General features: G+C 49.4%; 4 protein-coding genes across 4 annotated transcripts in view; 2 read left to right on the top strand and 2 right to left on the bottom strand.

The window, feature by feature from the left end:
- LOC126570911 (retinaldehyde-binding protein 1-like) overlaps positions 1 to 3,778 on the bottom strand; it is a 5,054-nt gene extending 1,276 nt beyond the window's left edge. The window contains exons 1-3 of the mRNA XM_050229011.1: positions 3,488 to 3,778; positions 255 to 442; positions 20 to 179 (exon numbers count right to left, since the gene is read on the bottom strand). Of these exons, the coding sequence (XP_050084968.1) occupies positions 20 to 179; positions 255 to 429 (335 nt within the window). The 5' untranslated portion in view covers positions 430 to 442; positions 3,488 to 3,778. The remainder of the gene's footprint in view (positions 1 to 19; positions 180 to 254; positions 443 to 3,487) is intronic.
- Positions 3,779 to 5,160: 1,382 nt separating this feature from the next.
- On the top strand, positions 5,161 to 6,329 carry LOC126581466 (formylglycine-generating enzyme). Its single transcript, XM_050245141.1, has one exon. It carries the CDS (start codon positions 5,226 to 5,228, stop codon positions 6,261 to 6,263), a length of 1,038 nt encoding a protein of 345 aa, XP_050101098.1. The 5' UTR covers positions 5,161 to 5,225; the 3' UTR covers positions 6,264 to 6,329.
- Positions 6,330 to 6,424: 95 nt separating this feature from the next.
- LOC126581216 (uncharacterized) lies at positions 6,425 to 8,007 on the top strand. The gene is made up of 4 exons (XM_050244723.1): positions 6,425 to 6,535; positions 6,604 to 6,711; positions 6,776 to 6,841; positions 6,901 to 8,007. The coding sequence occupies exons 1-4, from the start codon at positions 6,496 to 6,498 to the stop codon at positions 7,893 to 7,895; spliced, it is 1,209 nt and encodes a 402-aa protein (XP_050100680.1). The 5' UTR covers positions 6,425 to 6,495; the 3' UTR covers positions 7,896 to 8,007.
- Positions 8,008 to 8,257: 250 nt separating this feature from the next.
- Positions 8,258 to 10,347, bottom strand: LOC126573304 (traB domain-containing protein). Its single transcript, XM_050233298.1, has 3 exons — positions 10,051 to 10,347; positions 9,794 to 9,956; positions 8,258 to 9,719 (listed from the first exon to the last, which is right to left on the bottom strand). The coding sequence occupies exons 2-3, from the start codon at positions 9,891 to 9,893 to the stop codon at positions 8,314 to 8,316; spliced, it is 1,506 nt and encodes a 501-aa protein (XP_050089255.1). The 5' UTR covers positions 9,894 to 9,956; positions 10,051 to 10,347; the 3' UTR covers positions 8,258 to 8,313.
- Positions 10,348 to 11,778: the final 1,431 nt, after the last annotated feature.

Here is an 11,778-nt window from a genome sequence, read left to right as displayed (position 1 = left end):
TAGCGTTGCAGCTGCTTACCCGAGATCCAACAGTTTCGCCATCTTCGGATGCCGGCAGTCCAGATTCTTGAACGCACCTTCGAACGCATTCCTCAACAGCACGTAGCGCTCGATGTTTTCCTGTACGACCGGTATTTGGAACTTTTTGGCGCGAAGAAATTTGAGGAAAAAGTTTGCATCTATACATACGAGGAAAAGAGAATGATAAGAAGGGAAGTGCTGCTGGTATCGTCATCTCTCGAAACCATCATTACCCATTCGTATTTTACTGATTCGCGGATTCTTCTCTGCCCACTCGCGCAGCATCTGTAGCGCGTGGTCGCGGGTAGCTTGCGTTTCTCGCAACTCCTCGTGAGCGATGAGGCGCAGCTCGTCGGATAAGGTGAAGCGATAGTCATCCGCTTTCGTCGTGGCTTTGGTGTACTTCATTGTCGTTCTTGTTCTGCAAAGAGTGAAACGTTCCTTCAAACTCCTTCCTCATCCTAAATGATTCATATCACCAGATATCAATGCTACACATATTTCATCTAACAGCACAGAAACAATGTAAATTTTGCTTTACGCATCGCAGTAGCCAGTGGGTCGATCGATTCGATTTTTGTCACAAAAGACTTTCACTGGCCGACATCTGATATCACGTAACGCTAGTACGCCGCCAGTCAAGGGTGTGTGTCTAACCAAGAAACTCTCAAAAACTACCACGAATCTAATCTCGTTCATTACGAAACCGGACCATTCTCCTGTGCGAATGTGGTGTCCAGCCAGCGAACGAAAGGAAGGGAGGTAAAACTTAGTCAAAACCGAACGCAACACAAACGCAAAGCAGCTAATGGAGTTCGATGACGGATGAAGCGACGAAACCGTTGTTAAGGTAAAACAAGTTAACGAGTTCTTCTGCAGGTAAGTTAGTTATTGGAAAAAGGTACTTATTTTACTTTAGAAGGCTACTGTATGAGATAACGCAATAGATCTTAGATAGCTAAACAACCTCCTCCTAAGGCGAACAAGACAAAACAAGGTTGGACGTTCGAATAGCTCCCTCCTGCAGTGGGCTTCCGTACGCAAAACTTGTTCCGGAAGTCTAGTCGTGGTCTTATGGGATTTTTTTTTCAATCTATTTTCAACATATCACTAAGCAAGCCTCCAGAATGATATCTCTGGCTCATACATATTCCTACAAAAATGGGGGACATCCGAATTCCGTGCCAAACGATTGTATTTGGAATATCACCAGAAAAGCTGTTCGATAAGATTCAACAGTTCAAGGTTCACATGAAAAAGCCGCTTTATCTCGACGACCGAAACGAAACATTCGCTTGAATGAATAGTCAAAACTGGTTCCATGGTGCATTGGTTGTCCACTTGCGTTGCGTGAAACAAGAGTCCCCTTTTGCAGGCGTCTGCTTCGGACAAGGTGATCCGTCTGGGTTTCGATACCGATAAAAAGGGCGCACGTGAACCATCAGTAGTTCCTCCCCCGGTTCCGTGTATCGAGATCTTTTGATCATCGAGCGACATGATGTCTAGCGAGCGAGCGCGGACGCGCGCGTGTGCGGTTCATGATGGATGTAGGTCATTATTCTCAACATGCGACAGGACCTGGACGTGGCCTGATCGACCGTGACTAGCGTGGTGGCGGGGACCATGACTAAGCGGCTTCGAAGCGCCATTTCTGCCGTTACGCAATCACCAACATGTGCCAAATCCGATGGCATGGTTTACTTCAATTGATTTCTTGAGATAAACAAACTATGCCCCCCCCCCCCCCCCCTGGTCGTTGCCATCGTTCCTGCTCTGTGTGGTTGCTACGGTGGCTCCAGCAAAGGGCTCCCCTATTACCACATGGATCGTATTGAAGAACTCTTCTATCAGCAACAGCAACTGCAACAGCGTCCGGAACGATTGTCCTAACGAGTGCATTGCTTCATCCGTGAATCGCGCCATTCGTTCCCGTCCCGTCGTGAAGGAGCAAACAAAAGACTTCAATGCGCCCCCCGTCACCGTCGCTTGTGGCGAGGTGACTCCAGTTTGCCTTTGGCACATAAGGTACACCATTCTGTTCACGGAATGCATGGTAAAAGCGGTTTACGAAACATGTCCCATCGCTAATCTTGTACTGTTGGCCCTTTTTCTACGGATTCTGACATGATTGAATGGTGATTGGGAACGGTTAGTGTATCTTCAGATAAACATATTTATGCTATAGTTATACCATGATTCTCGTTTCATACTCTACAATAATAAATTTCCATTGTTTTGCAGATACGTTTTGTAACGGTTCATTTCGCCGGTCAGCGAATAGGTACGCATTGTTTGCCGGATTTTGAAGGTCAAGCCAAACCCCTGCGCAATGCTTCAGATAGCGAAAGCAAACATATCTCGCACATACTGGTTTAACCAGGTGGTTTGCAATCCATCATTTTCTGTGAGCTCACGAAGTGCATCATGCAATGGAGATGACGACGGTGTGGTCCGCCCCAGCCGATGCAAAAAGACCCCGGTCATCTGCCTTAACCGTTAAATGGCAATCCCCCCGGGTGCCCTCTTGGGCTTGGGCCACCTAAAGTCCAGCGCGATCCTTGTTTAAGTGCCGTTGCTCAACCACCTGCATCACCTATAGTGCATCGTGTGTTGCATTGTTTCTGTCCCTTTTCTGCCACTTCTTTACCATACAAGGACACACCGGTGTGCAGCGCAGGCAGCGGGCAGTGTCAGCCTGTGGATCGATTAACTAAAGTACGTCCCCGGTGTAGAGGGAGGGACGCCGCATGTACTCAAGGTTACTGTGTCCGTAGTGGACACTAGGGGTTGTAGGAACTGCAACCCTCTGCCAGTGCAAGCCCTGGTCCTGGTCAAAGGGCAAACCGCGTGTCTTGGTCGATAGTGTACCGCCGTACCGCCGCCTTGTTGCTCTTGTGTTGTGGCTTTGACCATTTCTCATCTGATCGATGGACTAGAATTACCGGTGCGGTAATTCAACGCCGCGCACACGACGGTCGCAGGCAAGCTGTAATCATCATCCAAGCGAGGCCGGGCGTGTGTGTTCCGGGGGGTTCAGCTATACAAGAGGTTCGATTAAACCGGTTTTTTCCAATGGCGATATTGTGCCAAGTTCCTAATCTATCAGCAAGCTGGCAGCCAGCCCTCCCCCTCACTTCATCAACCACGGACCCGGCATCATGAATGCTAAACAAAAAAGAGGTTTGATTAAAGGGTTGCAGCCCTTTTTGCATTACTAGAAGCGATTAACGCCAACTCCCTTCATCGGAAGGAAGGTTTTTCTCTGTGTGTCCTTTACTTGCTTTTGACTAATCTACACTACCATTAGCCGATACGGCCATGCCATGGCTCTATGATGTACAATGCGGGATGCTGGGATGCGTTTAGCAATAAAATAACTTTATACACGCCCTGTGGATCAAGGTTCAAGATCGTCTAACCGGCAGCTGCGGACTCGCTTCCTCTAGCGACTCGATTGATCACCTACCTTCCTGGTATTACGTCAAGCCGAGATGTGGGGGGGATCTGTACCGTCACCTCACCGTCGCGGTTTTAGAACAAACACCAAACGTTCTTTACGATTTTTCAACACACACCCAGCTCTCCTCTGGTGCCGGCTTTAGTAAGAAAAAAATATGCACGGTCACACCACGCCACTCGGTTTGGCGAGAGTACGAAACGCGAAACGAAAAGCACGCCCGTTGGCTGTTACAAGTCCGGGACTAGAGTGTCGCAGGTGCCAGCCAGACCACGAGTGACCTGATGTAGCGCCGTAGACCCACCGAGAACTGCCGGCTGCCGTATCGAAACGCAAATAAGCCCCACACCGCCTATACGCTGCGGTGGTCTAGGCCGAGATCGAGATCGTCCCCACTCTCTTCCGTCTGCGATCTTCGCAACCAACGCGATTCGGTCTCTCTCTCTCTCGCTGGCGACGATTGTTGTACAAATACACAACAGCGCCGTCTCAAAACAACCGGCCGGCCAATGCTGCTGCTTTTCTTTTGTTGGTTTTTATGTTGAGGGCAAAAAATACACTGTTGTGGTTTCATTTCCATTCCTCTTCCTTGAACCATGGAAAAGGGTTTCGTCGTGGTTCTGGTGACGGTCGCGACTGGTGGGTCCACGGATAGGACAATTATGATATGCAGTGTTTGTGGCTGAGCAAACTAGTTGCCGGCTAGTCGCTTCTTGTTGCTCAACAACACTCTGCGGTCAGCAACAAAATCACATTCTGGGCGAGTTACCCTATGACCTAACGGACATGCCGGGGAAAGTAGCTGAGAGTGTAACCGCTGAGGTAGCGATGGCGATTAAAACCGTTGCTGTACGTTTCCCTAGCGAAGGTGAACGGTACATGGATAGGGACAATTGTGAAAAGGAATTTCAACTTTTGGGGATTTGGATCAAAAAGCAAAATGGTTAACAGCCGTTTTGACTAGTTAGTGTATATTAGTAAGGCTTGCTTTACTATCGGGAAACAAAACTAATCATAATAAATAATGATTTAATAGCATCAATACTGCAGATTAATTGTAGATCGTTTACCAACCATCGATATCAATTTGTCCATAAAGGCTTGCTATGCTCATCAATCGCATTCGATTCATCAGAGTGTGCCGGGATGCACATTTATCAACCTATCTAAGCGGCCTTGTTCCTAATATAAAAGAGCTATCCTAGCCTCCTGAAGGAGATTCCTTGTTGAAGTAAGCAGTTAATTTTTAACTAAGTAACCATTGGGCCCTATATATATATAAAGGGGCATTATGGCATCATGTAGTTCAGTATATAATATACCGTTTCAACAACATTCCTCCACTTCATTTTTTACAGTGATTTTTTTTTAATAGCAACGTAGAATACTATCCGGGGTTGATGCCACGTTTTAAAGGATGCGATGCGATGGAAATAACCGCCGACGTCGACGTTCTTTATGTAATCCGTGTACCTTGAGTTACACCCTGCCTTCCAGGTATTTTGTTTTGTTGCGGAGTAAGTAAGAAAAAGGGATTTGCGGCAGATGAAATTTCCCCAGCACAGATCAGTTATCATTTTTCAAATTATCAACCGCGAATCTCCAAAACGTGATCTCCAAAAGATGCGTGCTCCAAATGGCATTCTGGCAACCCGGCCGTGATCAAAACAAAACCACGAAAAGGCAAAAACCCGAAAGTTGGAGTTGGAATCGCCGGGATAAAATCGGCTCGAATATCCTGGATAAAATGGACGAGTGGAAGTTACCCTACAAATTGCTGCTGTATCTCACGTTAATCGTGGGTCTTGTGCGTTCGGATTGTGGATGCAATAAGCTTAAGCGAGCGCCGGAAGGCAGCGAACTGCCACAGGAACAGATCATCTTTCCCGACGAAGATGGAAAAGCGGGAAAGATACTGGATCTAGTGGAACATTCCAAACGGTATGAACAGATGAGTCTAATTCCGGCGGGAGAGTATCTGATCGGCACCGACCAGCCCGTCTTTCCCGTCGATAAGGAGTCCCCGGAGCGCCCGGTGACGGTGGCCGCGTTTTACATGGACCAGTATGAAGTATCAAACGAACGATTCAAAGAATTTGTAGATGAAACCGGATACATCACGGAAGCCGAAAAATTCGGCGATAGTTTTGTCTTTCAGCGATTGCTGCCCGAAGAGGTCCGCAAACGGTACGAAGACTTTCGGGTTGCGGCAGCCCCGTGGTGGTACAAGGTGCAGGGTGCCAGCTGGCGGTATCCCGAGGCCAACAAAGAGCGCAGTGTGGAGCTGGACCGGCTGGATCATCCGGTGGTACACGTGTCGTGGAATGATGCGGTCGCCTATTGCCACTGGAGGGGAAAACGTTTGCCGACGGAAGCGGAATGGGAGGTGGCGTGTCGAGGTGGCCGCAAGCAGAAGCTCTTTCCATGGGGCAACAAACTGTTGCCGAAGGATCGGCACCAGATGAACATCTGGCAGGGTGCTTTCCCGGAGAGCGACCTGGCGGAGGATGGCTGTGATGGGACTTGCCCGGTAGGGAAGTTCCGACAAAACCCCTACGATCTGTATAACATTGTTGGCAATGTGTGGGAGTGGACGGCCGATTTGTGGGATCCCACTGCCGAGAGGAAACCGGGAGCGGATCCACCGAATCGGGTGAAAAAGGGAGGATCTTATCTGTGCCACGAGTCCTACTGTTACCGGTACCGATGCGCTGCCCGTTCGCAAAACACCGAAGACAGTTCGGCAGGCAATCTTGGTTTCCGTTGTGCCGCCGATGTAGACTGAAGCGCCAAACTGTGAAGGGGGGAAACAATCTCCAGTAACTTTATGACTATTCTGCTTTTAAATAAAGAGCTGTGCACAAAAAAAACGTTGCACTATTTAAATTTCACAACACAAACAAAACAATCTGGCAACACTGGATGTGAAATTTGACGTCTTTGGTAACAGCGCAGGCGGCGACCACAAAAACGTGCTGGAACAGCTGCGATAGAACTAAAAATTGTTTTCGATTAAAATGCAAATAAAACCAGAGAAGCTCAGCTTCTCGGATGTCGGTAAGTTCTTTGTGGGTGAATAAGTGATAAAGGATAGAATTTAGCGAACGCATCCTGTTGATCTACAGATGATACCGACGAGGAATCGGATGGGCAACCGGCATCGATCAGCAGGGAGCAACTAGAAAAGCTGAAAGAACTTATAAAACAGGAGAAGAGAACGTCTTCTGAAGATGGTAAGCCACCAATCTTAAGCTGTCTATAACCAACTGCTAATGAAATTGAACTTTTATTTTGTAGACAGTGATTCTTCAGAACCAACCTCTCCGAATGTGGCAACAGCCAGGGTGAAGAGTGAACCACCAGGTAACCACCTCTAAGTTAGCCACTTACGTATCAAGAATAATGAAATCACACTTCCGTAGAAAGGGATCCTGCACCATCCAGCCGCTCCAGCGTTGGTACAGTCGCTGTGAAGATTGAACCTTCCGGAAAAAGTCCCCGAGCGAATGATACAGTTGTCGAGCCGCTGGACGACCTTCCCTCAAACATTAGCTCAATTAGCGACACTGGCTTTCCACCACCACTCCAGTCTAAGCTGGTGGACTACTTGCAACGCTTTCCCAACGTACGGCCAACAATCCCAGCTAGCAATCAAGGATCTGCCGTTGAGCTTGATCTAAGCAATCCGGATGAAGAAGCCTGGATCGTCCAGTGTCCGGCAACTATCGATCCGCACGTTGTGCTGCTGAATCGAAAACTGAACCTTTCGGCACCGCAGGCAACGGTGAAAAAGTGCCCCATACCCCTGGAAACCACGGTACGCCGAAACACGGCACAGCAGGTGATCAGTGTGCTTTCCGAGTCCCAGATGAAATCGTTCGTTCCAGCCGGGTTTATCCGCATTACCGAACCTCTTCCGGAGGTGAACCGCTCGGAACAGTTAGACCAAGAGGGGGAGAAGTACCGTGAGGTACGTGTACCCTTTCCGGACGACATACGCGAGCGCCATCCGTTGCTGGGTTACGACTTTCAAACGCAGCTTGCGATACCGGACCGTGTGCAAAAGCGCCTCTCGTTCGCTCGACAAAAAGCGGATTTGTTTTACACCTTGCCCCAGCTGACTCGTTTAGAAAAGACAAACCATGGCAGTAGCACCAGCAACGAATCCCACCCGGAACCGGTAACGACGAAGACGAGGAAACGGAAAGCTGCTCAGGAAAACGTGGCCACTAAGATGCCGTCGACGGTGGGCGAGATTGTCGTAAAAGAGGAACCTACGACACCGACGAAGAAGAAAAGAAGAAACGAAGCAAAGCAAGCGGTAGCGATGGGAGAAGATGCCGATCGTCCGGTGGTGGCGAAGCAAGAGGTTACCGAGGCAACCGAGGATGATATATCGTGGCTGTTGAACATTTAAACGGTGTGCCGTTCCCGTACAGTAGTGTCACACTGAACACGCGAAGGAGTTTACTATGATTATTCAACAGAAATACATTTGTTGGCGCTACCGCTTGCGTGTATGGTCGATATTCTGGTTGATAGCGACGGTTGTTCTGTCTAACGGCCTCTCTCTCCTCTTGGAATTTGGTTTGAACCGCCTACCACTCCCTGTCGTCGCTCTGTCTCTCTTTCTATAGTCTAGTCTCGTTGTTTAACTCGTTCCATTTGGAATGATATTCGTTAAATGATACGTTGTTTTGCTTTGTGCCTGGTTGTAATTCGTTAGTGGACACACGCTATTATCGCGCCTACACCCATAAACCCACCCACCCACCCAGTATTTTGATCTATTCTCGCTCGTTCCACTGTACAGCCGCATGATCCGGGGATTACGATCACGCGAATCGTGCCCTCGCAAACCGGAAAACACCGTAAGCGGCCAGTCCGAGCATTCCGTACTTGACGGTGTACTTGAGCACGCGGTGGCCAAAGCTGGCCGGCGGAATGTGTGCGATCGCGTGGATACTTTCCGCGCTCACCTTTCCCCAGTGTTTGGCAATACCGGCCGCGTGTCCGATGCCAACGACGGCCACCACACGGACCGGTTCCAGCGTGCCGTCGGCATGCCGGATCGGCATCGCGGCCATCTGCAGCGAGTGGCAGAGGTAGAGATCACGCTCCTCGATGAATACGCGCCCGAACGCCGGGAACTCTTCCGCCATCTCGAGCATGATCTCCTCGAGCAGATCCTTCTTCTTGCACTGCTCCACCTCCTCCGGTGTGATGTCGTCCATGAACAGGAGCTTCGGGATCAGCTTGATCGTCTGCCACACCGACAGTCCGCGCAGGGCACGCTGCAGCGTCACCTTGATCTGCCGGTCACCGAGCTGGATGACGCAGTTCGGAATGCGTTGCGCCTCCCGGACGGCACACCGGAACTCACCGCCCGGTGCCATGCCTAGTTTTTTCGTAAACTTTGCGTTCATGCTCAGCAGCAGAATGTAGAACAGCCCGTTGATCGACCCGTTCGTCTGGATGATGGTGCGCATTTTGGCCAGGTTCATATTTTTCGCCTCCTCCAGCAGTGTCTGCTCGTCGTGGCGCAGTATGTGGACGCGCGACGGGCACAGCTCCAGCATGACCACGTTCGGTTGCACGTTCCGCATCACCAGCGACACGTCCCGCTGCGAGCTTTCGCTGAAATGTGCCGTCCCGACCAGATACACCTTGGCACCGTCCGGGCTCGTCAGTATGGTGACCGTCTCGGGCAGATGCCGGTCAAACTCCTCCAGTGACCCGTACACGGGAATCAATGGATCGCCGCCACCGCCGCTGGTGGTGCTCTCGATCGGTATCAGCGACACGTTGGCCGTCGTATCCCGAGAATCCCGCTCTCCACCAGCCGTCGTCACCGTGTCGGATGTGTCCGAGGACTGGGACATGTTGATGCTAACGCCGTCCGCTGGACTCGGGCGCGGTTTCACACCTGCCGGTGGTTCGGTGTCCTCTTCCTCCGAGGAGCTGACGAACGAAAGGGTCACATTGTTCGCCGTATCGGAGGCACTCAGATCGAGGCTTAACGTGCTGGCCGTAGTGTTCAGGGTAGTGTTGCTCGCGTTGTTGTTACTGCTACCATCCCCGATGCTTCCACTTCCGGCTGTCTGCTGTGACTGTGGCTGGTTCAGGTTATTGTTACGCAGACTGTCCAGGAGCTGACGGGTGGAATCTTTCACATTTTTGCTCTGCCGTGCACGGAGCGTATCGTTCCAGTCGCTGGTGAGAAGGCTTACATCTTCGCTCTCTGTGGGGTGGAGGAGTAAAGTAGGGAGATTAAAACGCACACGGCACGGCAATCATGCATGCGCTCTACCTTACCATTGTCCGAGTTGTCCAGTTTGCTCGAGTCGAGCGTGGAGTTGAGCGTCGTATCTAGCGCACTGTTGTACTCCGACGATGAGCTAAACGGGGAAGACATTTCACAGGCCGTGGGTTGCGGGTTAACAAATGATCTCTACGAATCTTCCTGGACACGAAACACCTGGAACATCGGCACACGCAGAGATACAATAAAGGGGGCCCACTATCAACAATATGCACCACGTAATCGCTTGCGCACAAAAGAATCGTCATACGGTGGTGGTCACAAAACGGTCGAACGAGAGCAGCAGCAACAGCAGCATAGGGTTTGTGGCTTGCTAGGATGGATCACGGATCGCGGAGAGAAAAGTGCCACGAATTCACCCTCGAAGCCACCGTTCACACGAAGGACCCGCGAAATGTGCTGCGTAAATGCGTGGCAAGCGAATTGAACGGCACGGTGGGGAACGGTTCGTGTGCACCCGTGTGCCGATTGTAAAGCACTATTTTTCACAATTTTTTTTAACTTATCTAACTAACATTCTCCTCACTGCATCCGTTTGTGCACGCAGTGCTTGGGGTGCTTCGACACCTAGAGCGACGGGTACACGAGCAGCGACTGTCGCGGCAGGTAGCTCAGTTTGAGCAAAAGTCGCAATCGCAGTCGGTGTGAACGGGCTCGCGGAACGGGTGCTGCGGAAGGAAATGGATTTTCAATTACACACCGCCTCACTTGCTCTTGAAAAGCGCAAATAGCTTAAAACGTTTCAGAAACAGTAACTTACCTCAGTGCAGCAGTACGGCTACTTACCTACCATTCACAATGGTAAATGGTAAACGTTTTGCACTACATTGGATATACTCAACTGGACCGTTTTCTTTGAATTCAAATGAAAGGACCCCAGATGGGATTTGTTTTTATATCATAGATTGTTTTTTTTTTGTCATTTAGGGAAAAAATTATGCACCTTTGAACCATTCGATGACCAAACAACAACGAACAGCACTCCCCGCCTCTTCGGTGTGTTTGATCGTTCTTTTTTATGTTTTGCAACTTGATTACACATCTTCTCATTCGCGCCTTTACATCTCTCACTTCTTCGGTGCATTCATACTCTGGCTCATCATCACATCGTGCACGTCTACGTATCTTGACAATCATCATCCTTTCACGCACGCTTTTTCAATTACTTTAACGCTCCTGCTTGCTTGTGTGCTGTGTGGCTCCCCACGATGTGCTACCTCTTCTGCTAGTCCTCCGTTTGTCGATCCTTCATATCCACCGCATGCTTTTCCATTCCATTCCATGCTTATCCGTTATTGTAAACGGCACTTTTCGAGACGACAGGCGTCGAAATACAGCCTCCTATGTACTTTGCTTCGATATTAACGCTGTACGTATGCGCCCATCCATCCTTTTTGCCTTCTTTTTTTTACAGTCGGAAAAACAAAACGTGTTCCCCCGCGGTACTTGCGGGTACTTTAATTTACTAAATTATTCGATATTAATGTAATAAACTACCTCGCTATGTTGCCTTTACCTATAGTTTCTTGTACCGTGTCGGGCAGAGGAATGCGACAGCTCGACAGACAAGATTAGAGCACTTCTTCGGACAACAACCCAATAGAAAATTGGTAGTACAAATTAGAATGCAACCACAATAGTACAAAAAAAGAAAAGAACATCTCCAACACGGATGTCTGACGGTGTTTGCATTCTACTGCCGCAAGGAGTGTGTTTCCTCGAGGGGTTTCTTGTCCTTTTTGCAAGGAGCGGAAAGCGACAAACAAGAAGATTCGTACTGCCATTTGGTGGAAATGGGCAAAACACATTTTGTGATGGTGAAACATCAATATTGGTGATCGCATACAAACTACGGAACACCCTATCCTCGCCTAAAGCGTGGCTGGAAGCCATTGTCTCTCGTCGGTGAAATCGGATAGCATATAACGTAGCGCCGTTAAATAATTCTACACAGAGTACTATAATAAATCGTTGGAAA

This window comes from Anopheles aquasalis, chromosome 2 (assembly GCF_943734665.1).
Source record: "Anopheles aquasalis chromosome 2, idAnoAquaMG_Q_19, whole genome shotgun sequence".
Taxonomy (NCBI): Eukaryota; Metazoa; Arthropoda; class Insecta; order Diptera; family Culicidae; genus Anopheles; species Anopheles aquasalis.
The sequence above is the reverse complement of the archived record's forward strand: the minus strand, read 5'-3'. Positions and strand labels throughout refer to the sequence as shown.